We start from the raw sequence: 26,019 nt of genomic DNA, 5'->3' as shown, positions 1-26,019 counted from the left end.
GATGTTACCACAGAAGACTTAAGATTTACCATCGATTTTTACCTACTTGATATAGAACTTATTTTTTGTCCTGTTCAGTGTATGTGCGAATGACGGTCACTTGATGAAGGCAGAATGCCGAAACGCGCGTAGTCAAATCCAACCGCTTTGCATACTACAATACAATATTGACCGGTCCAGTGTGACTTGCTGTAATATATGTCTGTTTTTTCTTTTGCATTAATGTGATTTGTTTACAATATTCAATTTTTTGTACTGAATGAATTATCTAAACTGAAAATGAATATATCTAATGAAATAATATTGCTTGGTCCAATCATCTATATGAAATAAAAAGTTATATATATCAATATAAAATGTGTTGCTATATTTATAGTAGTACATTTAAGGTCGCTTTTTCTGTTATGCTTTAATTTCTTCTGTTGAGAGAGCTGGCATTTATTAATTGAATGTTTGCTATAATTGTTCTTTTTCCTAAAGTGGACATATTTATGGAACAGTCTTACTTGGTCCACCGGGACTTCTCTGGCTCCGGCTTACAGGGGTCGACAGCGGGCTACAAAGTCCTGGTACTTCTGGGATGGCCGAGGATGGGGCCGCAGGTTGTACCGGCTCTGGCTGATCCTGGCTGAAGGGGTCAGAGGCACATCAGCTTGACTTCCAGTCTCTTGTGCTGGCTGACCTCTTCGGCAATCCTGGCTTTGGAGTCCTTCTGTAGCATGGGTGGTTCGGCTGATTTCTCCGCTGGCAGACATGGGATGGTTACTATCTTCTGCTGGTTCCCGTGGACTGTCCAATTCCGTGTTGTTAGATCTGTTGAGCACTGGGAATTCCTCGAACTCGTCAGCCGGGATCTTCTTGAAGAATGACTCCGGGTTACTTTCTCATGTCCCCGGGAGGCTGTCACCATCGAGCCTTTGACGTCTGTTACTGTCCATGGATCCAGCTCGAATGGCATCCTGAACTTACCTCCAGGGTGACGATCTCTCAAGGGGACTTGGTCGCCCACCGTAATTGTGCTCTCTGCAGCGTGTCTCCTCCATGAGGAATTTTGGTTGGTTTTCGTACGCCGTGCTGTCAACTGGTTCAGAGGGTTTGGGAACTCTGTCCACACTGGATGGTGTGGGATTGTGACGTCACCGTTCGACCAAAACATAGGCGGCTCAGAGAGATTCCAATGGTGCAGTGGGGTGTGAGGTGATATTCCCAAACGAACTGGTACAGGGCTTGCTCAAGACCGTGGCCGTCGGCCAGGGCTATTTGGATTGTTTTATTTAGTGTCCGCATCAGCAGTTCTACTTCTCCATTCGCCGGAGGCCATCTGGGGATCACTCTGCGATGTTTGATTCGGTGGGACGCTAGGTAGTCTGAAAGTTCTGCGCTGGTGAACGGCGGGCCGTTATCCGTTCTGAGTTCCCCAATCAGGCCGTCGGTTGCCATGACCTTCTCAAGTTTAGGGATGACGTCTCCAGCTGCTGTGGAGGAGATGATTTCGACTTCCGGGTATCTTGAAAGTCCTCTACAATTACCAGCATATACTTTCCTCCGGGGAGGCTGCCGAAGTCCGCGAGGGAGTTGGGACCTGCTTCTGTGATGACTGGTGCAAGTCGGCTGGGAAGGCTGGTAGCCAGGCACACCGGGCAGCACTGGATGATCGACTCGACTTGTTGATCGAGACCCAGACCAGACCTTGCTCCTGAGGCGGTTCTTCGACGTCACGATCCCTTGGTGCGCTCCATGTGCGAGGGGGGCGGCTTGATGGGTCAGGCGCCCTGGTAGGACAAGGCAAGGGCCTCTCAGAAGGCAGCCATCGCTGAACACTGAAAGTTCGTGGTGCACTTGGTGAAGAGCTTTCAAGGTGGTCTGTGCTTCTGTGGTGCGAAACAATGCTGGGTTTTGGAGCGGCCTCCAGTCTCCTGAGGAGATTGCCCGGATGGCGATCTGGAGGCAGTCGTCTACCTTGGTTGCCTGTACTACTTCTTCCAGCGTGATTGGGAGGGGCCTGGACCGTTGGATGATCATCCGCACGTATTCCTCGGTGGCTGTCGCTTCTGCCGCTGTGACTGGTCTGGTGTGTCTGGACAGGAAGTCAGCCGGGTTGCGGGTGCCTGGTCAGTACTCCACAGTGAATTGGAACTCTTGGAGCTGTAGTACCCACTTTTCTATTCTCTGGGGGGGACGTGATGAGGACCTCTGAAAGAGTGGAATGAGGGGTTTGTGGTCAGTCACCACCATGAATGGGTGTCCGTACAGATAAATGTGGAAGTGGTGACAACCCCACAAGATTGCAATGGCCTCTTTTCGATTTGCGAGTAGCACTGCTCCGTGGGCGTGAGGGTTCTGCTGACGTAGGCGACAAGGGCCCATTCTCCGCAAGCTTGCTGTTGGGCCAGAACTGCTCCCAGGCCCGTGGGGCTGGCATCTACCACCAGCTGGGACTCTTGTCTGGGGTTGAAATACACCAATGTTGTGTCAGCTGATAAGGCAGCCTTTTTCCTTTGGAAAGACTCTTCTTGTTCGATCTCCCACACCCAGTGACTGGTGGTCTTGTTGAGGTGTCGCAGGGGGCAAGTCAGGTCTGATAGATTCTTGATAAAACGGCCACAATATGTGACCATGCCCAGGAAGCTGCGGACTCCGGACACTGACTTCAGGCATGGAGCGTCTTGAATGTCCTTTACCTTTTCCGGGTCTGGGCCAATGCCTTTGTCGGAGAAGCGGTATCCAAAAAAACTGATGTCTCTAATCAAGAATTCACACTTTTCTCGGTGGAGGGTGAGTACACTGTCACGGATTCGGGTGAACACTGCTTGGAGGTGTTGGACATGCTCTTCCAGAGTGGGCGCATGCACAAGAATGTCATCGCTGACGTTGAGGATACCGTCCAGTCCTTGGAGGACATTCCTGATTACTTCTTGGAAGACCTCAGCAGCGCTGGAGTTTCCAAAATGGAGGCAAGTGTAGCGCCAGAGCCTGCATGGGTGGAGAATGTCCTGATGGGGCGAGAGTCCGAATGGAGTGGAATCTGGTGGTATCCAGAGTGAAGGTCCATTTTCGAAAACCACTTGGAGCCAGACAGTTCTCCGATGAGGTCATCCATCGTCTGGGTCAAGTGGCGCTCACGCTTGATAGCGAGGTTTGGGACTCTCATGTCCACACAGATGCAGACTGCGTCGGGCTGCTTTGGCTTCTTCGCGAAAACAATGGGTGACACCCACGGGGAGGGCCTTGCACCCTTTCGATGATCCCGGCTTTCTCCAGAAGGCGCAGCTCTGCCTCTTCTTTGGGGCACAGATGGAAAGCAATTCTCTGGTGGCGGAGAGCAATCGGGGCGCCCGACTTGTTAACGTGTAGGCGGATTGCGAGTCCTTTCAGGCATCTGATTCCTTCGAATAGTGTCTTGAACCCTTGCTACAGGTAGTTCAGGTCGTTGGCATGTACGATGAACGCAAAATGAATCAGGTTGAGGTCCTGTGCAGTTCTGCAGCCTAGCAGAAACCCGGAGCCTTCTTGAGATACATACACTTTGGCTTGCTGGTGGGCAGCTTCGTCAGAGAGATCAGCCTGGAATACTCCGCACAGCCTGAGCGGATGTTTGGTGCCTTAGGCATAGACTTGTACCCTGGTGGGGCGGAGTGTTGGAGTATTTGGTAGACTCCTGTAGACGCTGGCTGCCTTGAGATTGATGGTGGCTCCAGGGTCAATGAGGGCTGCCATTGCTTGGTCTTGTACTCTGATGCTGCACATGGTTGTCGCAGGTTGAGCGGCCGAGAGTTTTTAGCATTCTGACTATGTGAACAGTGGTGGCATCGGCTTAATCGTCATCCATGTCACTGCTCGCTGGACCATCAGGGGGTGGTTCGACTGCGCTGACTCTCCGAGGTGGGCCCGTCTGTCTTCTTCTCAGTGCAGATCGAAACACATTAGAGAAGTGATTTACTTTCCCGCAGACACTGCAGGTTTTGCCTTGCGCGTGGCAGGCTCCGTCGTGGGGTGAAGAGCCTCCGCACCATCCGCAGGGGCGACTGGAAACGCTCTTAGTCGGGGCTGGCGAATGGCTCGAAGTAGGCCGTAATGGCGTCATGCATTGTGGCGTAGTTCCTGGGTGTGCCGGCCTCCCTTACCCGTTTGGAGATCTTGTGGATGTTTGCTCCGCCTAGATTGATGAGCATGGACCTTTTTCGGGGGGGTCTGCGATGTCTGAAAGGCTCGAGCGGGGGAACTGTGGCCATGCTGGCGTGGACGCGGGCGTAGCTGGGATGGCGAAAGTGGCGTCTGGATACTCAGCGGTAGCTTCAGTGGAGATGCTCCAGGAAATCAGGCTCCTTGAGGTAGCAGAGGGTGGCACTGGTGAGGAGCTGGTGGGCCTGCACACCCACAGGGCAAGCGGAGTGTGGGAGGGGGCTTGCTTGAGCCAGATAGGACCTTGCCATACCGCCTGATGAGTGCATGCAGATGCCTAGTGCCACGTGGTGCAGGGAGCGGGCTCGCAGGAAGGTTACTTTCACTCTCTGTGCCCCTTAAATGTCCGCAGGCATCGATGCAGGCAGGGGGCGGGGCCCAACACGTGCACCTGCTTGGTGCGCTTTTCTCTGAGAATGCCGGGGGGGGGGGGCACAGTCAGGCAGCGTGCACTAGCGCTCTCACCTGCGCTTACACCGAAGTCGTCTTCGCGCGGAAAACCAGGCCGCAGTCAGGACGGGCCTCAAACGTGCATGCGTGTGCGCGGCCGGCGCTGAGGGGCGCAGGGATGGTGAAATGCTGCACCGGGAGGCGTGAGCAGGATCAGGCGGCGACGGCCACAGGCAGCAACAGGATCCAGCCGCGGGGCTCAGCGGCGGCAGCAGGCAGGATACAGCCATGGGCAGGGGTTGGCCTCGTGGTGCAGCCGCTTGTGCACAGGTGAGCACACCGGAGGTGAGGCAGGCAGGGCAGAAGGCACGGCAGGGTCACTCCTGCGATGAGGATGGTGGAGGAAGGCACGGGGCAGCAGCATGAGTCGGCGGGGTGGTCAGACCATCTCGTCGCCAGTGTAGTGTCCTCAATATGGAGCCTACAAATTATGGACACACGCACACAACTGTTTCAGGTAGTGGCCAGACTCGTGCTGATCAACGCCCAGGTCCCTGGGCCTTTTATTACATTGCTTGTATGTTGGCCGAGTGTACGCTGGGACAGCTTACTGTGGTGGCGTTGTGGGGATATCGTGGGCCACACCCCTCGCTGTACACTGCGGGTTGGGATGGCCCACTAGGGGCAACATTAAAATGACATCACTATTACACCACTAATAATATTACTAGGTCAGGATGATTTTCATTGAGCATATGTAGCTCTTAGTACAGAAAAAGTTGGAGACCCCTGGTATACACCGAGAAGAGGGAGGAGCTACATAACTTGTTTCCTGCTACGTACTCTTTATGGTGTTGATTGGCTGCGGCAGTAGAACCACAATACATCTATTCCTTCCTATTGGCAAGCTGTATGTCTGCGTTCCTGCACCACCTCTGATTGGTTCTGTAGAATGGAATCATTGAAAATTCCTGACCTTTGATTGGATGTGGTTACCCTGATTTTCTGGGAGGCGGAGTTGTTCACGGAAGTGTGAATATTAATAGTGCGTTGGTGAGGTGCAAAGAAGTTCTCCATATACTCACTTGTCGCAAATCTCCCTCGTGCTTTCCTCATATTAACTCTGTGTTGAGGAAGGAGATTAGACAGTGTGTCCAATTTTCGACTCAATCGCTTTGTGTAGAGCCTACGTAGTAGCCTTGGCAATATGGTTTCTGTTATCACCCTCAATCGCGTTACTGTTCGCAGTAAGGAATTGGATGTGCATATGAAGAGGTAGCTGCTGCAGACAAACGCTTTGCTGGACACTCACCATTCTAGTTAGGCACATGTGAGCGAGTTCAATACTTTAATACTTTCCACTGTTCGAATGGTTTACCTTTTTCCATCTGCAGCTGCACTAGTAATGGATATGCTGTTTGTGTTGGCTCCAGCACACATTGCTGGGTAGAATGGGCATTGTCTTTGTAAATACGTTTTTAAGTAGCATTCCTGTTTTTTCACAGACGTGTGACTAATGATATTATGTGCAGATGGTACAATTTCGATGCTGTTTCCATTTTCGATGTTTGCACGTACAAAACCAAAAATCCAAACTTAAAGCAATCCTAAGAAAAATACATCTGAAATTATGTTATACAAAGTAAATGCATGGGAATAAAAAGGATATATAACCACATATTGTTGATTTATCTTTGTATTCTTGCCCCCACATTATTGGGTGAGCACGCTCATACTGATGAGAGCAATGATGATTGTGTTAATTTATGATACTGTGGGGTCAGAATGTTTTACGCATAGCTGTTGTCTGATGGAAACTTTTCTTCTAGTTCAGCATTTCATTGACGATGAACAGTTATTGAACAGATTTAGCATTATGCTTTGTCTTTCTTCTTGTTTACAGGAAGCACGCCATTAGGGAGCTACAGAAAGCTTATAGAATATCACAAGAGGGGAGACCTTTCTTTTAAATATGTAAAGACTTTCAACATGGATGAATATGTGGGTAGGTTATTTCTGTTTAACTTCAGTTATTTCCAAGGCACACCCTTTAACCAAAATACACAAAATAGATGTTGAGTAGTTCTTTTTCATTTCTCATGCTAGGTGTTTGCAGGATGAACATAACAAACAAGCCACATCAGATCAAGGGGCATCAATAGTTGCTATTGAAAGAATTGGTTTAAGAAGTATTCTGTTCCTTTTTTCTTATAATAAATGCCATTTGTGAGTTTGAAATAATATTGTACGCAACGATCCAAACTATTCAGGGACATCATAGAAATTTTTCCAAAAATTAATAATTATTCTTGCCTTCTTATTTTGCAACATCCATACCCAGATGACAAACTACTCTATGTCACTTGTGACACTTCTAACCAGTTCTAGCATTTTAGCCATAAGCACTTTGCCTGCTGAAATATTTGAGCCCATCCATAAAGGGTTAAATGGGTAACTAAAAACTCCAAAAGGCAATGCAGTGCCCGCTGTTGGCTAAAATACCAGGACTGGCTAAAGGTTGTTCACAGAAAATTGGGCGACCTGAAAAATCTGAACATATTTAACAATTACAACATTCAGTCATGTTTTTATCCCTTTTTAAAATGCAAATACATTATTGCTATTGTGCTGTTAGCAGCACAAACTTCACATAAGCGTCCAGTGTGATCCTTTATCAGAAATGAAGTGGGACCTTGAGGGTTATTTGGTGCTCCCCTCCATCTAATCTCAACTAAAACCTGACTAACAGGAGTCGTTGCCGAAGGCCTTGGCGGAGTGGCTCTCTGCTCTCCTTTCAATAAGATTACAGCACTGTTCTTAGCATGATTTTCTGTGTTCTCCAAGGGCATACTAAATGTTCCACTTGGTCAGAGGCAGGTTATCTCCCTCCACTTCACACCCTCAGGTGCCCCCGACTGTTTGAGCCCTCTTAGTACCATGCGTGACAAATGCTCCAGTAACTGTGATGGTGGCTCGCCCTCCAGGTTACTTACTCCTAGATTCCTGATCCTGAAGTCCTGCACCAGCTGGATCTGGTTTGGTGTTTGTGAGTGCCAGGTGTCTCAACAATTCTCTGCGTTGGATATCCTGTCTGCCTGAAGGTTGTTTATGCTCCATTCGATTTTCCTACAATCAAAGACCTGTCGAGGATACATTGGTTGCATCCACATGTTTCAGCAACACAGTGGCTATAGGAAGGAGTCACCCTTACAGCTACCAGATTCTGGAAGACCGTGCAACCATTGTCTCCAACTATTAACCGGTGTTAACAGCAATTCTGGTGACCTCACACAACTAGTCCCACTCAAGGTTGCTGGATCAAGATCTTCATTTAGCTCATATACTCATGGGTATTTGTTTGTAAAGGGGTTTTGTGCTTCACTTATTCTGCCCTTCATTTATTTTGTCCTTGTTATTTTCTTTACCTTTTCTTGTTTGTTGCCGGATCGGCCTAATGCACTGACAGTCCGGCTTCTGGGTGTAGATTATTTTGGCTTGCAGTTTTCAGTAGTTGGTCCTTGGTAAACTCATCAGTACTTGTTAGGCCAGTTACAGTCCAATTACATTATTTATTTTTTTGAGTTTTTATATAGCACCAATGTTAGAAATGGGGATCTCTGGTTGGCTAAGGCTTGCGCCAAAGCCAGACCGAGACCACCACTCTAGTCAGGGAAAGGGAGTTACACGCCTAAGATAACCCGTTCACCCCCTTGGTAGCGTGGCATGAGCAGTTAGGCTTATCTCGGTGGCGATGTGTAAAGCATTTGCACAACACACACAGTAACAACACACTAGGCACACCACAAAAGGAACTCCACACAAGGTTATATAAAAATAGCCTTTGTATTATAATAAAAACACATCAGATAGTAATCACACAATGTACACTGTGCCAACTGGCACGGGCAATCTTTACAAGGGACTATTTACACATGACAGGGCCACGTGGGCCACTGTCAGAATTAGCACTTGGTAAAGAAATAGTACAAAGTAAGAAAACATATGAATTTAGAACAGAGCCAGTAATCGCTGGCAGACACTATACTCAGCGTCAACCTGTAATATAAATCAGAACAGGCATAGTAACACATAAGGCGAGAACTCTATTCTGCGCCAACCTCATAAGCAAAAATAGGATAAATCATAATCTCCTAAACATCAGGAAATACACTTAATCACATAATCACATAACCTGCCGTAGGGAATAAATCAAACCTAGACCACAGTAGAGGTAAAACAGTAGGTAAAACCTATCAAGTATAAAAGCACATAACCTGCAGTAGGGAATAAATCAAACCTAGACCACAGTAGGTAATTAAAACATGAGGTAAAACCTAAGAATCACAAAAGCACATCTATGAGCATAAATCAAGGTGCATAAATCATTCAACAAACATTACATTTCCTAGCACCTATATAAAATGACCTTAGGGCCTTACGCCCTATAAAACCTAATAGTCCCCAGGGCCAACTGGCCATCTATAAGGGGCTCAAATGCCCTCTGTCCATAAAGTCAGAGCTGCTGTCTAAACAGCGACAGTCAAGGGGTACGCTTGGCGCAAACCTAAACGTGGCAGCTGCCCACTACTTGCTGGGCAGCTGGGAGTCTTAATAAATGCCTAAACGTTGCAGCTGGCACTACGTGCTGCGCAGCTGTGCAGGCAGAGGTGGGGTTAAAGGAGTGTGTCTCACTCCCAAATTAAAAGTACAGGCCCCCCCTAGAATGAAAGGTCCACGGTGCAGCTGCCCACTAATTGTTGGGCAGCTGGGAATAAGCAAAATGCGGCATGGGCTCTCAGTAGCCCTTTAAATAACTTGCGCCACACGATGGAGCCACACGAGCCTCCGCAAATCAATCCGCAACTGTTTGGAGCCATCTAGGCTCAGTAAATAAATCATGTACCCCTTGGGAGCCATCTGGCTCTGCAACTACTGGGGCCACAACGTTGGAGCTCTCCGGCTCTAAAAATAACGGGTGTCTTGGAGCGCTCTGGCTCCTAAAATAATGATGTCCAATATAGGGAGCAAAGGCTGGCCCCCAAATACTGTAAAGCACACTGGTGCATAACTAGGCACAGGTCGGGGGCCCTACGGAGCTCCCAGGAATCAAAACATGCCCCCTGATAGAGCGCACTGGCGCTCAAAAGTACTCGGGCCCAATGTAGGAGCGGCCTACAACAGCGGGATCGCTCTAGCCCCCACACTGCCTCCATTCCTCTCAACTCACCGGCTGGTTTGTAACTGGACTCGGCCTCCGGGGCTTATACTTCTCTTGTTCGTGCGGCGGGGGCAAGCACCAGCAGTGTGCCTCGAGCCCCCACCGCTGGTATGCAACTCTCTGTGGCGCCTGCGGGGCTCTCCCTCCATCATGGGAGCCCCGCGCAGACCAGCGGGTCACCCGTTCCGCCCGGCGGCTCTCCTCACGGCGCGGGACAGCCTCTCCTCCCGGCGCGGCACAAGGGGGCGGCACAAGAGGGTGGGACTTCCTGGTTCCGGGCACCGGGGAAGCCCTTCAAATGGAGCCAATCCCTGCGCTCAGCACTAGTGACGCCGTGGAAGTCTCTGCCGGCTGGGGCCAATCCCAGCGCGGCATCAGGGTGACGTCAGCGGCACCATTTCCTTGTCGAACGCGGTGATTTCTTTTCATGGTCAAAACGAGGGGTAGGCTCCCTCGAGGGTAAAAAAATACCGCTGGCATGCGGGGTGGGCCCCCGTCAGATTAAAAATAAAACGAGGATGCAGGGTGGGCACCTGCTTAAGTCAAAATACCACGACACGGCATGATGCAGGGTGGGCACCTGCTTAGAGTAAAATAAACATCAGCACAGTGGACATGATGCAGGGTGGGCTCCTGCAATGAAGGGGCCACGGGGGGAATACCTGCTCTTGGGATTCCCTCTTACAGGGCCACAAGGGAAAGAAGCCCAGCGCTCCCAGCATCAGAAAAAGAGCCAGGTGCTCTCAAAAATAAAAGCCAGGTCCTGTAGAGTTTTAAAGGGGAAGCAAAAGAAAAGGGTTTCAAGACAAAGCAAAGTACCCCAATCATCCCAGGCAGGCAGAGGGGTCCCCCAGAAGTGCTCCAGGCATCCAGGGGCTGGGCAGAGCCCAGGGAGGCAAGCCTTCCCCTGAGCTCCAGCAGAAGCACGCCCCTGGCAGATTCCAGTACAAGACGAGAACATTTACTTGGGGTCACAGCCCCTCTTTTATACACAGATATCCTTTGATGTAGCAGTGTAGGCAAGGGGAGAACCAGATGCAACTGGTTCTTGAGCACTTTGTTTTTGCTCAGCCCCTCTCTCTATTCACAAGACAGGCCAGGGACATCAGACGCACCACAGGGGGTGGAGCCAGCATTGTGGAGGGAAAGCCCAGCCCTATTCAGGTCCCAGGTGTACTCCCTCCCATCACTCATGCTAATCTCAACACTCACCACCGGGGCAGACCCATCATGACTCATGGAGCCAGGCTCACCAGCCAGCTCAAGCCAATCGCAAGCCAGACACAAATTACACAAACATGCCAACTTCTAGAAGTGGCACTTCCACACTAGCTACAATAAATCCGCACATATCATCGCGCAGCATTTAATCTCACGAGTTCACACATACCAAACTTGAACCTTGCACTCCCCACGCATCAGGAACTATCATGGACACATATATTCCCCATGCATTCCTATGGGAGGGCAGACCAACTCAGCACACACACTCAGAGTGCGCACACACTTTACACTGGCCCACAGTGCTAAAGTTTGCAGAGGCCTAAAATCACTATCCCCATGTCAGAGACTAAAGGCAAAAAGTTTAGGGGTGAACCTGCCAAAAAGGCCCAAGTCCAACACAGTCCAATTACATTTTTTATTTTTTTGAGTTTTTATAAAGCACCAACCCGACCAGAAGGTATCAGATCACTTTACATGGGCACCAGTTGCATTACAGACAGACACATTCATTTTGTTAGTCACTGGGAGATTATTTGATTTGCCCAGAATCACAGGATGTTGAGTGTCCCTGCGAGACTCAAATCTGGTTCCCCAGCTTCGAGGTCGACCGCTCTGGCCGTTAGGCCACATCCTCTCCCCAACTTCTGTTAATTTTGCATACATTGCACTACATCTCTAAGGGGCTATCTAGAATAATGGCTCAGGAAGGCTGGATTCTTGCCAGAATTTCAGACAGTCCACCCCTTTACTAAAATGTGCATATTATGCATCTAAATATAACTTGCTTGCATAGTCCGTATTTATATTGAACATATGGCTTTGATCCAGCCCCCTGACCCTACATTAAATGCCACAGATTTAGAGCTATGAGAACAATAACATGGAAACCTGCTTCAGACCCTCGAGTTTATTTTGAAAAAGAGAAAATATAATTAGGTACGGGTGTGTGGTTTTCAGACGTGTACAACAGTTGTATTGGTGCACCATTCACTTCTTTTAGTATAGTAGTATCTATATTTACTAGTGGAGTTAGGATTTCCTACTGGCCAGTTTCTTCTGACTGCCCAGGGACGATGGTTATGTTTAGTAGTTGCAAACAAGGTAAGCTTGGACCTCCTCTTGCAGTGTCATTTAAGGTATTGATGGCTCCCGCTCAGGATAAGTGGGTGGCGCATTTGGCAATATTTGTTGGGAGTAGAATTGACTCTATGTATGAAGGAAATCATGGAATCCAACTTTGGCAAAATTAATCAGCAATCAATTGTGATCTTCAATAAGTGGAATCAATTACATCTGGGGGTTGATTAGGAGGTGTAATATCATTAAAATGATCATTCTTCCCTGATACTTGTATCTCTTTAGGTCCATCCCTCTTTATCTTCCTAAGGTTTTTTTCTTCAATAAAGTCAAATTCTGCTGGCAGAAAATAATATTGAGTCACAAGAAGCCCGGTGCAGTATATTACTTCTTCAACTATCCTGGGATAAATGGGGTCTCTCTCTCACGACTTGCCATGGTTCTCGTTAGGGATCCATGGATACTGGGGAGCAAGTTCCCAGATTATCTCCCTTCTGGGAGGGGATACTACTGCCCCCGCATTGGTCTGATTAATACTTTGTACTGTAAGAGGACCAGAATCAAGACCGTGAGGGTGTTTTATCCGATTTTATCCATCATAGCTTCCAAGAGTGTTGGGAGGAAGATAAACTTTGTACTTTGGGATAAATATTCAAGGGTGTCTTACTTCTATCCTACGAGACTTTATGGCAATGGTTTTCCTTTCCCATATTGTTTTTTTTTTTTTTTTTAGATATCTACAATTTAAGAGATGAGATTCACTGTTCTCAAAATAGGTTTCTAGATTTTGTTATGAGAGGCCCCTGAAGGGGAGTATCTATGTCGCCTACAAGATTATTCTCTTAGCTGAGCTTGAGAAAAGGGCTGATATATTTCAACTAAGGGCGGACTCCCTGAAAAAGGCAACCTTAGATCAGCAAAATGAGCGTAGAACCCAGTTATGTTGGATAAGGGGATCATTAAGGGCATGGATGCGCCCAACTTTGGCTGGCCAAGATATGATATCCTCAGACCATTTCTTCTTTTGCCCGGTATGATTTGCTCTGTCTGATACTCCCTTCACTTTAGGTTTTTCCTCAAACTGTTCCCCTTTCATTATAGTGATTGTTTTTTTTGCCTTTTTGTTCTTTCGCTATGTCTTTTGTTATGTATTGCTCTATTTTGAAAAAATTATGCTTCATGTCAAGTTTGACATTTTCTTTACATTCCTAGTACATTCTCGGCAGAAATGCCCCTCTGTGTGTATACTTAATGATTCATTTTAGTCTTGCATTGATTACCTGTGCACCACTGGTCAAGGAATTCAATAACCAGGCTGGTTGCAGCCCCAACTTCATCTACTTACATGTCCCAAATCTCCACATACGTCACTTTTGCCCCCCTTGTGATCTGCTCACTTCTTCATACGCTTCTGAATCTCCAACTAAATGGACATTCAGTGATCACCTACCAAATTGGAATGTCTCCCATCACACTACAGAAAACTCAATAACATCTGCCCAGTCATCATTTCCTCCTCCACGGAGTCACCTAAGAACAGCCACACATCGATCATCCTAACTCTTGCAGTGCAAAAGGTGGCTTAGACTACGTTGCACCTCTCAATGCAACACCAAATCTGTAAAGTCACATACCAGCAGATTGTTTACAGATGATCTTCAGTTGGTTAACACAGCAGAGGTCTAGACACAAAATAGTGAAATCTCCAACTGCCCACAAACTTCAATACCCATACAAATACAGAGCTGGGGGCATCACAGTTGGTGCCATCGTGGGGGTCCATTATGAGCGTGTGGGTTTTTGGTGCTGTGATAATAGATGTATGATTTTGGTTGGTAACCCTGCACAAAAGACTGATGGTTATGGCTTTCTCTCAAGAATGGTGAAGAACCACACAAACAGCTCAAAGATACTTAGTTATTTCCCTTTGGATTTCCCAATTTTAGGTCTTGCCACTTACAAATTTGGGGATAAACAGTAATATTTTGTGTCTGCTCAGAAAAGGGGAAGAGTCAGTGGGAGGTTCAGGTGAGGGGTTGCGGGGTTTGTTGATGTGGGGGACTGGTTCAGGGTAGGCTTTTGCCTTCCTGCAAAGAGCTATGGAATGTCTTCTCCCGACAGCCCCCCTTGCTCTGGCACAGGTTGGGTGGGCTTCGCTGTTGCGTACAGTCCTGCCGCATTAAACAGTATATGGTGTCTCCAGCCCTGGAATTATCAAGTTTGGAATTTGCAGACATGAGAATTCCAGGCCTGGAGAACCTCAGAATCACAGGTGGTGGTATTTCCTCCAGAATTACCACTTCAGGTGAAATTCCACCACTCGTAAGGGGGGTCTTACTGCTACCAAAATAAAAAACTGCTCAACCACGGTAAACCCTTTCCTCAAGACCTTTGACTGATCAACGGTAGAGGGACTAAATATCCCCCTAACTCCCAAATCATATGATTAGAACACTCTTAATTTTGTTGTACTTTATGATTCCCTGTTAACATTGAGTCCCTAAAAAAAAAAAACCAATTATGACCAAGACTGCTTTCTAATATCACGTTCTTGTGCAAGAGATATTTACCACTGCTTTTCTTGTCTTAACGGATCCAACAAACATTCACTACTGTCGGGTTCGGCCTCAGTGTTCAAGTACTCATTATGGTCATGTGATCTAAAGTGATCTCACTGCCAAGCCAACAAATACACTTCAGAGAATACGGAGTACTGCAGTTACGACCTAAAAATCTCTATTTATATTACACTGGCACATAACAAAAAGCTTTGACATACTTGAATGTTACGGTGAATTCCTCGATACTAGTAAGCTTCCATCTCTGTTTAGCTCTGGACCAAACGTATAGGGAGCTGGAGGTCAGGACCTGTACCGTATCCTATAGTATATAGATGATCAATCTCCCTAGACCATGGAACTGCTCTGCTTTCAGTATTTCACCCATGGCTGCTTGTGATTACCGTTGACGGCAAAAGGGCTTTACAATGCAGCTTGTATATAAGCTGCAAAATGTAATTTGGTAAGTAATTTAATTCTTTTTTTTTTTTAAGTTTAAAAAGCTGTATTGAATGAAGATAAAACCACGTAAAAATCACTAGAAAAGAGGGTGTGGCTTCGCGGGCGAAGATGGTGAACGCAGCCTGCTAGAGCTCCCACCAACCCAACACTAATCCGATCAATTATCCTGGCTCCCGGACCTGCTCTACAGCCCACAAGTGTAGCCGTTGTGGCGATCAGCGGGGGGTGCCTTCCGGTGCGGAGTGTTGAGCTCCCGGGCCCCCTGGAGTGGCGATTGCGGCGCCGGCGGCCTGAGGACTAGTCCCGGGGTGTGCAGCCGGGGCCTCGATTTTGACGACCCCCGGACGGGAGATCCCGGCGCTGGCCTGCCGCCTCGACTTTTGGCCCTTGCCCTGGGCTTCTGATCGGCGGCGGAGTGGAGAGTAGGAGCCGGGCGGTGCCCTCTTTTGCAAGTGTAGCTGCCCGCACTGTGGAGGCGTTGGTGGAGGGCTGCGGCCTGTGCTGAGGTCCGGAGACCGGGGCCTCGAGTTTGGAGGTCCCTGGCTGCTAGTGGTGGTGCTCGGAGGCGGCCTGGGCGGTGAAGCGGAGGGACCGGCGGCGCCGTGGCCCCCGGGGCGAGGTCCTGCCCGGTGTGCCTGGCTTAGCGCTGCCACGCTCGTCTGGACCCCTGACCGGTGGACTTCTTGAGGCTCACACGGGTGTGGCGCCCTGGACCCGAGGGCGTCTGTAAGCAGTGGTAGCGAGGAGAGAGAAGTGACTGTCCCCGGGGCCCCCGTGTGTGTGGACGAGTGGCTGGGGAGCCGCGGCCCGCTGCTGGAGTGCCCGTGGACTACCCCGGAAGATTGGGCAGTGGAGTGAGGGGGCCCCTACAGCCCGAAGCTTGCGGCTGACCACTGAGGGGTCTGGAGTAGAACCACAAGGCCCCTTGTAGGGCCCAACGCGACCGCACACACACCTCGGCGATCGACAGGGGCGGTGGTGTGGTGACGGCGGTGCGGGGGACTGGCTGATCCGGGCGACCCGGGAGTGCCCTAGGAAGGTCCCCCTGCCGGAGCAGTGGTGTTCCTGAGAAGGGGCAGTATCCTGACCAGTGGGTCATAGAGCGGGGAGGCATAGCCCGGCCGGGGCCACGCTATATTCTTTGGCAAGAGGTCGGAGCTGCATGGGGGCCTGAGGTGTCCCTGGACAACGGAGGACGACTGCGTGGAGGAGCCGTGCGCCTGGGGCAGTGGAGACCATAGGGTGGAGTGGCCCTTGTCGATATCGGTGGCATGGTGAATCAGGTGCCCATTGACAAATTCACCGGGCCGAGTGGGGGTCCCGGGGCATCTGGAGGCGGCCGGGGCGCGGGGCCGGACAACGGAGCGCTCATGGCAGCGATAACTCAATCCAGAGACATGCTGGACGCCAAAATAAGAGCGGTAGGGGCCGATGTGACTCTGCTGCGTCAGGACCTTCGCAATGCAGTGACTCGCATCACGGAGGCAGAATCCTGAATCTCGAGTGTGGAAGACGATGTGGGGACCTTAAAGCAGAAGGTGGCTGCGATTGAGAAAATTCAAAAAGGTCTTGCGCTCCGAGTGGAGGATGCTGAAGGGCGCGCGCGCAGTAATAACCTTTGCTTTGTGGGTTTTCCCGAAGGATGCGAGAAAGGGAACATAGAACACTTCTTATCCCAGTGGCTGGAGAGCTGGCTCCCTCCGGGTGTTCTATCACATTGTTTTGTAATAGAGCGTGCACACAGAGCCCTGACACAGAAGCCGCCTGCCGGGGAGCGGCCCCGGCCGGTGATTGCTAAGATTCTGAACTTCCACGACAGAGACACTATCTTACGAGAGGCGAGGGCAAAGGATTCTCTTACATTCGTGAACCAGAAGATCATGGTCTTTCCGGACTATACCAAGATGGTTCAACAACAACGACACTCCTTCATAGCTGCCAAGGCGAAACTGCGAGGCCTGAAGCTCCAGTATTCCTTACTTTATCCGGCCCGCCTTCGGGTGGTATTCCAGTCACGGACCCATTTCTTTGATACCCCAGAGGAGGTCTTCAGGTGGACAGATGAGACGGTGAGGGTCCGGCCGCATGCCCAACCGGGCTTGAATCCGGGTCCGTCAAGGGGTTCGTCACAGGAGCGAGGCGACCAAAGTGTCCAGAGCAAGAGGCGCAGGAGATCTAGGTCGCGGAAGCGCTCCTCCTCTCGCAGTGGAGCACAGGATGGGGCGCCTGCTGACTCTGACCACTCCGGAAAGGAACATTGAAGGACATTGGGGTGCGAGCTTGTCTGCTGTTATCGTGGGCCCCTGCCGGGGGTGGTCGGATGGCTGTGCTCTGCTGATCAGACAGTTGAGGACTGAGTATATAGTGACTGTTCGCTTTGCATATTTGTGATTGTGTGGGGCTGCGGGGTGGGGTTCGGGGAGCTTGTATACACGGGCTTCTTGCCTCCTACTTGGGTGGGAGTTGGCGGGGGGGTTCTTCTTGGTTGAGTGGGTAGTTGGGATCCATTGGTATGGTTGGCCTTGGGCGCTCTGTTTTGGGCCTGAGGTTGCCCATGCCGCGACAGATACTTCAGTGTTCTATGAGGTATAGGGGTGGGTGGCGGGGGAAGGGGGACTGGGTGTTGGGGTGGGGTGGGAGGGACAGGGGGGGTTGGTGGGGGGGTGCACGTGATTTCTAATGCTTTACTACTGATTGTGCTGTCTACTCGGGCCTGCTGCTGGGTGCTCTGGTCTTGTGTCCCCTGGGATCATGTCTGATGCATCAACCCCAGGACTCCCTAGGGCGTCCATGCGCATACTGAGTTGGAATGTTAGGGGGATGCTGGATAAAATTAAGAGGGGAGCAATTCTGCGATGGGGGAAGAGGGAAGCAGCGGATGTACTACTGCTACAAGAAACTCATATGATGGGGACGAAAGTGCTTGGTCTGCAACGCTTTGGCTACCAACAAGTTTTTCATGCTGGTTTTTCTAGGGGCTCCAGGGGGGTCGCCATATTGGTCCATCGCAGGCTGGCTTATGTTCACGAGCGTCAGTGGCTAGACCCGCAGGGTCGGTATGTCTTTCTGAAGGGAATGGTGGGTACGGAATCTGTTGTGTTTGGGAGTATATATGCCCCTCCCCCGTTGCAGTGGTCCCTGGCTGAGAGGCTGTTTGCGGTGTGGGCGGAAATCCCAGAGTCCCTGGCAGTAGAGGAGATTGGAATGATGTGATGGATGCGAGTATGGACCGTCGGAGACCGCAGGGGACACTGACTGCTGCTACCCCCACCCGGTTGAGTGCGATGGTGGAGGGTTTGGGCTGGGTGGATGTTTGGCGACACTTGCATGCTAAGGCCCGTGAGTATACCTATGTTTCAGCTGTGCATGGCTCCTTCTCGCGACTGGACTGTGTCTTTCTGCCCTGTGCGTTTCTGAGTAGGGTGCGGGGGCCAGATATTTTGCCTAGGGGGCTGTCTGACCACTCCCCAGTAGCCATGGATATTGAGTTGCACAGGAGGAGACCACCGTTTAGGTGGAGGATGTCCTCATGGCATCTTCAGCAGGCTGATTAAGTACACCATATGCGGGGGCGATTGCCCATTATTGGCAGGAGAACCTTGGGGCAGACGTGGATGTGATGGTGGTCTGGGAGGCCATGAAGCACACCTTGAGGGGAGTCGACATAGCGTGGTGTGCGGCGGCCCGTCGCCGACGTAGGGAGGCCATAGTTGCAGCTGCGGCGCGCGTGGAGGTTCTTGAGCGGCGGTGTCAGGGAGAGGGAGACTATGTGGCGGTGCAGCTACTCCTGCAGGCGCAACAGTCCTATGCGTCTGTGTTATTGGATGAGGCCCGACAGGCGTGGCTAGCCACGCGAAGTAGGGTTTACCAGTGGGGGGACAAGTCCTGTACTATGCTCCATAGGCTGTGTCAGCGTACCCTGCAGCCACTTACACTGCCGGGACTCACGGATGAAAACGGAGTCACGTTGACGGATCCGGTGGAGTTGGCGGCTAGTTTTGCCCGATATTACGCGGGGCAATATGCGCCGCAGGATTGCCTCCCAGCTGATGCGGTCGATACATTTATTGCTGACTTGCCCCCGAAGGCCGTCTCTGACAAGACGCGAGCGGCATTGGACCTCTCTCTTACGCCGGAGGAGCTGGGTGATGCGCTGGGACAGCTCAACACCGGGAAGGCACCTGGGCCGAGTGGCTTCCCGTGCGAATTCTATAAGAAATTCCAACTCCAATTGGGGTCCCACTACAGGACTGTGTTGGAAGCGGCGCGGGAGCTGGGTCGGCTGCCAGCTGACTGGCGCCACGCTGAAGTGGTGGTGTTCCAGAAACCGGGTAGGCCGCCTGATCGACATGACTCCTACCGCCCTATATCTTTGCTTAACATCGAAGCTAAGTTGCTGGCAAAGGCGTTGGCGAATCGTCTTCTCCCCTACGTGGCTGATCTGGTCCACCCGGACCAGGCTGGCTTTATGCCGCACAGGGCAACGCGGCACAACATTAGACGAGCGCAGACGGCAGTGGACGCGATGGGGGCCACGGGGGAGCGAGCAACCCTACTGTTGGCAGACATTGATAGGGCATTTGACTCCGTGAGCTGGAACTACCTGTTTGCGCTCCTGCCCCATCTTAACCTAGGCCCTGTTTTTATTTCGTATCTCAAGCTGCTGTACACTGACATCACGGCGTCCGTGCGAGTCTCCGAGGCGGTTTCCGAGAGGTTTCCAATTGGTCGGGGAACCCGCCAGGGTTGCCCGCTGTCTCCGTACTTATTTGCGCTGGCCATGGAGCCCCTGGCCTCTTGGGTGCGAATCAATGCGCAGCTACGGGGCTTCAGGTGGGACGGGGGACTTACGGACAGGATCGCACTTTATGCGGATGACGTCCTCTTCTTCCTCACGGACTTGGATAGATCGGGCCCACGGGTGTTGGAAATTATGCGCATATTTGGCGAGGTATCGGGTCTTTATCTTAACCCTCGTAAATCCACCCTGTGGATGCTGGGTGACGGGGCGTATGCGGGCTCCTGGGCGTCAGCCTTGCAGGTGGCGGTTGGAGGCCTGCCATATCTTGGTGTGTTCCTGTCCGAGTCCGTGGCGATCTCTTGGGAGCGCAACGTGATACCGGTTTGAGAAAAGGTCCAGGTGGACATTAGAACGTGGTCCCGGATGCCTCTTACCATATATGGTAGGTCTGCGATCTTTAAAATGGTTGCACTCCCGCGCCTTTTGTATCAGCTGCAGAACCATCCGTTAGTGTTGAATGAATGGTGATACGGAGATAGAGGAGACCCGGCTTATGCTTTAGAGCGCTCGTTGATGGGTGTTAACACGCTGCACACGATCTTGTACTCGGCCAGACTGCGGAGGCGGTTGGCCCGTGCCACGCAAGTGGTTTTTGTGATATGGCGACAGGCGCTGCGACGCATGGGCTGGTGGGGCAGATTGACGGCGGAGACTCCTCTGTGGAGAAATGGGCGACTCCCCGCGTTGGCCTCGCTGGCGGGGTTTGGCGGATGGGATTCTATAGGGATCTCTTCGCTGGGAGATGTTGTGTCCGGAGTAGCCCTCAAATCGTTCCAGGAGCTTAGAGACGAGTTCCATATGCCTAATACCCAATTTTTCAAATACCTGCAGTTCCGCCAAGCGCTTGAGCCCAGTTTGGTGGGTCTGGAGTCGCTGCCGGAGTTCAGCCCCCTGGAAGCGTAAGTTTTCATGGGAGACCTTGGAGACAAGAAGGTGTCACGTATTTATCAAACCCTAGTCACCCATTGTTCCTCTACCCTACTTGCATTAAAGTAAGCCTGGGAAAGAGACGTTGGACCCCTAGATGAAGACGATTGGAGGGAGGCCTTGGAGTCCCCGCGAGGGACTGCTATTGCGGTGCGTCTCAGGCTAGTCCAATTTAAATATCTGCATAGGGCTTACTACACGAGGGAGCGGCTGTGGAAAGCAGGTTTGATTGGGTCCCCGTAGTGTTTGCGATGCGGAGCTGAGATGGGTACCCTGCTGCATACTATATGGTCTTGTGCGGGCCTGACCAGGTTCTGGAGGGGTGTATGAGGCTGTCTGTCGGAGGTGCTGGGGTGGGATCTCCCCCGTACTCATCGACTGGGCCTTCTACATGTGCTGGAGGGCGTGGGGGGGAATACCTACAAGCGCCACCTCTTATTGCTGGGTCTTGTCGTGGCCAAACGGGATTTGGCACGAGCATGGAAGAGTGATCGTGCCCCCCCCCCCCCGTTTAATGTATGGAAGGCAGGGATGGATTATTTTATGGGGCTGGAGCGCCCAGTGTTTGAGGCCAGAGGCTGTCCCCGAAAACATTACAAAATTTGGAAGAGGTGGGCGGAATATAGGGGCTTAACTCTGATACCCCCAGTGGAACCTGACGATGGTCTAGATTTGGAAGATGGAGTCCAGGCCTGAGGAGGCGCATGTTTCCTGGCTTGATACAAACAGTTACTAGAGGCTCACTGGGATCACGTGCACTGGGTTAGGGAGGGATAAGGGGTGGGTAGGTGGGTCACTGGGCGGACGTGGGAGGTGGGGGGGACAAGTGGGGTTGTTTTTTGATTGGGTCTGTGAGATGCTCATACATGTTTTGACGTTTGGCAGGATTCTCCTGACTGTGGAGTACTGCGTATATGCCTTACCTGAACAATAAAATAAAAATTTTGTTGTGGAAAAAAAAATCATTCGAAAATAGTTTCAAAAAAGCAGGAAACATTTGAGAAATAATATTAAGTGGACAATTAGCCGCAAAAAGGGGCATATAACTATACCAATAAACTAAGCTCTTTATGGGTGATTTTTCAATGGGGAGAAAGGGGGGAAGGAAAAGGGAAAAAAGCAACAGTAGTTTCAAAGTCTATACTTTTATACATATATATGTATCTAATAACAAAAAGAAAAAAGAGAAGAAAAAGGAAACCAATCAAGGGGTATGTCTAGAGAGATAATCAGGTAAAGGTAACCATAACAAATCTCTTTTGATTAATAACGGTACAGTTGTGGCATAAGCACGATCAAGTCTGTGAGGGTGACAAAGCAGGTTCCACCAAGCATTATATGCAATTTTTGAAGTGTCTTTCCAGTTAGTAGTGATAATTTGAAGAGAAATTGCAATGAAAAAGTCAATTAATGTATGGACATTACATGGGACATTCCAAATGGGAGAGGAACCACCCAGGAAAATATGTACTATCTCAAAGGGGATAAGTGTAGACCAAATGCGAGACCAAAGAGCTTTGACCACTGGACAGTGAAAAAACATATGAAAAAAATCACTATGATCACAGGGGCAAGACCAACATTTTTTGGAGTCTCGTAATTTGAATTTATAAAGGTCTAAGGGTGTAAAAAAAGCCTATTATAAAAAAAATAGAAAGTCTGTGTGGTACTAGCAGAGCGGGAGACTGTGTGTATTTTAGACCAGAGAGTATCCCAAAGTGATATGGGAAGCGGACCTAGCCCAAGAATTCTCCCTAACAGTTCTAATTTAGATTTGGGCCGTTCAGTAGGGTAATAAAAGAGAAGCTTATAAATGGCAGAGGCTTTAAAGGGAGTGGTGAAGTCTGGTGGGGCGGGGCGGGGAGGGGAGGTACATCATCAGAGGGGGGAAATGTCCAAACAGATAGTGGAAGAAAGAGTATGTGTAAGTAAAAGGAAGTGGGTAGAATGTTTGGTAGAGAGATTAAAAGAGTCACGCAGATCTTGGAGAGATCTTAAAGAGTTATCTTGGAGCAGATGATCATAGGTAAAAATGCCTTTATCGATCCATTGTTTCCAGAAAAGTGCTCTGTTGTTGATCTTGAGGAATTTGTTGTACCAAATCGGGGTCGTCAAATGAAGGGGATGAGGGAGAGAAAAAAGCTGAAAAGTTAAAGCGCTAGTGCTTTTTAATGCTTAAAAACAGGGGTAATGAATCTCGTAGGAGGCTGAGATAAATGGGTAGCTGTAAGAAATGAGAAAGGAGCAAGTTGAGCAAGTTCTAAAGAGCTTCCAGGCTGTTAAAGGGAACGGGATGAATTGGTAAGGAAAGGCCAAATCTGTTTGAGTGTAAATGCAGAGTGAAAACGAGAGATATTAGGAAAATTAACACCGCCCAGATTCTTGGGTTGTTGGGAGACGAAAAAGGGAGATTCTGGCTTTGCGATTATTCCATAAAAATTTCGTTAGAAGACGATTAATGGATTTTAAAAAATAATGAGGGAGGCAAATATGAAGCATAGAAAAGTAAAAGTTGACAAAAGGGGGTAGCCTCATTTTAATAGTCGCCAATCGGCCCCACTAAGAGAGGAACAGTGGGGATCAGCAGTCTGAGTGAAGAGAGTTTTTGAAGTATATCAGAATGATTCATTTTGATGGTCTCTCTGGTCGTGTTAGCATAGTGAATACCTAAACATTTGATAAAACCGGGGTTCCATTCGAATCCTGAGCCTTCAAACATATGAGAAAGGCAAAGCTTATTAAGGGGGGAGGACTTCAGATTTATCAATATTAAGTTTATAGCCGGAAACCATGGAGTAATCGTCAAGTAAAGAGAAAAGTGCAGGTAATGAAACAGCGGGGTTAGAGATATAAAGCAAAATATTGTCTGCATAGCCAGTAAATTTAATTTCTACATCCCTATATTGAAATCCGGAGTAAGAAGTAGAGTTTCTTATTTTTTCTAAAAAGGGTTCTAAAGCAAGGATAAAGAGGAGTGGGGAAAGAGGGCACCCTTGCCTGGTACATCTATGAAGGGAGAAGTAATCTGATTGGACACCATTAACCCAAATAGAAGTTTTGGGTTCAGAATATTATAGTTGAATATATTTAAAAATAGGGGGGCTAAAACCATGCCATCTAAGCGCTCCAAACATAAAATCCCACTTTACGCGATCAAAAGCCTTTTCAGCGTCTAATGTGATAGCTGCAATGGGAGAATCCACCTTTGCAGATAAATGTATAATGTTGAGAAGGGTTCTTCAGTTCTCCGTTATAGACCTACCTTTAACAAAGCCAGATTGATATATATTTACTAAATCGGGAAGAAGTTTATTGATACGGGTAGCTAAAATATTTGCATATATCTTACAATCTGTATTTATAAGAGAAATAGGCCTATAATTTTTACAATGGGAGGGATCTTTATCTTTTTTAGGGAGGAGGCAAAACTGATTTAAAGTGAAGGAAAAAGCGCACAGTAAAACCATCCGGGCCTGGAGTTTTGTCTTTGGGTAGAAGAGAAAGTGCATCAACGATCTCCTTCCCTAAAATTGGAACATCAAGGGAGGAAAGTTCCGTGGGTGCTTTAGGCGATTTAGGGATAGATTGAAAAAAGAGTCAATTTGCTCAAGGGAGGGGATTAGATTCAGGCGTATAAAGGGAAGGATAATATTTAACAAAACAATCAAGAATCTTAGCATCTGAGGTATGAGAGATTCCCTGAGAGTCTTTAATGACAACAATCTTGGATTTCTGTTTTTTAATTTTAAGATAGTTAGCGAGCGATTTGCCTGCTTTATTGCGTCCGCCGTAAATTTTTGCATTGAATTTAAGAAGGTGATTTGAGGCAGAGTCCCAAGAGTGTTTATTATATTGTATTTTAGCTTGGATGAGGGAGGATAAAGAATCAGGAGAATTAGTTGTAAAATAGGTGTTCAAGATCCTTAATCCGTTTAAGAATACGGAATGAGTGCTTCTTTCTTTTGACGGGAAACAAAATCTATGACACAACCTCGGGCAGCGGCCTTGAAAGCATCCAAAAGAAAGTGAAAGTCTGAAGTAGTGTTTAAATTATTGCAAAAAAATTCATCCATAAAAAGCTTGAAGTGGGTAGTGAAAAGTGGATCAAGAAGAAGTGAATTATTGAAACGCCAGCGACGCGAGGCAGGAGGGCAAGATGGATAGTCCATATCTAAGATGACAGGGGCATGATCTGAGATGAGGATGGAACCTATTTCAGAAGGAGTAATAAATTGAAATGCATGTTGTGAGTGAAAAATGTAGTCGATACGGGAATGTGATGAGTGAACTGAAGAAAAAAAAGAGAATTCAAGGGAGTCAGGGTGGGATATTCTCCATGAGTCAACCAGACGTCTAGAGGAGATGGATTTATGGAATGATTTTTGCATTTTATTGGGTACATATCGTGCTTGGGATTTACGATCTATAAAGGGATCCATGAGCTGATTAGTCTCCACCTACAATCAAATCTTTAGCAACTTGAGAAGAAAGAAGGGAAGAGAACTCATTCTAAAAGGATAAATCCACACCATTGGGACCATAAACATTACAAAAGAAAAGATGAACATTATTAACAATGCTATCTAGATACAACCATCTACCATTAGAATCAGAAATTTCATTTTGAACTTGAACAGATAACAATTTATGAAATAAAATAACACCATTTTTGTTATTGACAGCTGGGGAGCAAAAGGCTTCTCCTACCCATTGTTTTCGTAGCGAAGATAAATCCTGCAAAGAAAGGTGAGTTTCCTGCAACAAAGCTACTTTACATTTCAAACGAGCCAAATGAGATAAAATACGTTGCTTTTTGATAGGGTTTCTAAGACCCTTAACATTCCATGAAATAATGCGAAGACCATAGGAAGAAATAAAGAAAGAGTAGGAGAAAAGGCATAATCGAGTTAAGAGAAGAGGAAAAAGGAGGATAAATTAGAAAAAACAGTTAAAGAGAAAAAGATGAACAGTATGTCAGTGTGATGGAGAAAAGGAATGTGTGGACACCACCAAAGGAAGATCCAAGTTACAACAGGATAGCGAAAGGAAACAAAAAAGCAATGTACCGGGAAAAAAGAAGAGAGTAAAAACCAGTGATTGAAAAAAATGTTGCGAAGGAAAAAGAAGTGAAGGGAAGTAAATGTAACATAATAAAGCCAAAGAGTAAGGAAAATGGAGAG

The 26,019-nt window shown here is 48.7% G+C and overlaps 1 protein-coding gene across 5 annotated transcripts in view; it reads left to right on the top strand.

The window, feature by feature from the left end:
* The window catches only part of GNPDA2 (glucosamine-6-phosphate deaminase 2), a 138,362-nt gene that overhangs the window by 88,060 nt on the left and 24,283 nt on the right, over positions 1–26,019 (top strand). For all 5 annotated transcript variants that reach the window (XR_013608326.1, XR_013608327.1, XM_078678243.1 and 2 more), the window contains exon 3: positions 6,476–6,577. Coding sequence is in view for 3 of the 5 variants with exons in the window: in XM_078678243.1 (XP_078534369.1) it covers positions 6,476–6,577 (102 nt within the window). In the remaining 2 variants the exon portion in view is untranslated. The remainder of the gene's footprint in view (positions 1–6,475; positions 6,578–26,019) is intronic.

The sequence above is a fragment of the Lissotriton helveticus genome, chromosome 2_2 (assembly GCF_964261635.1).
Source record: "Lissotriton helveticus chromosome 2_2, aLisHel1.1, whole genome shotgun sequence".
Classification (NCBI taxonomy): domain Eukaryota; kingdom Metazoa; phylum Chordata; class Amphibia; order Caudata; family Salamandridae; genus Lissotriton; species Lissotriton helveticus.
This window is presented reverse-complemented; position numbering and strand designations above follow the sequence as displayed.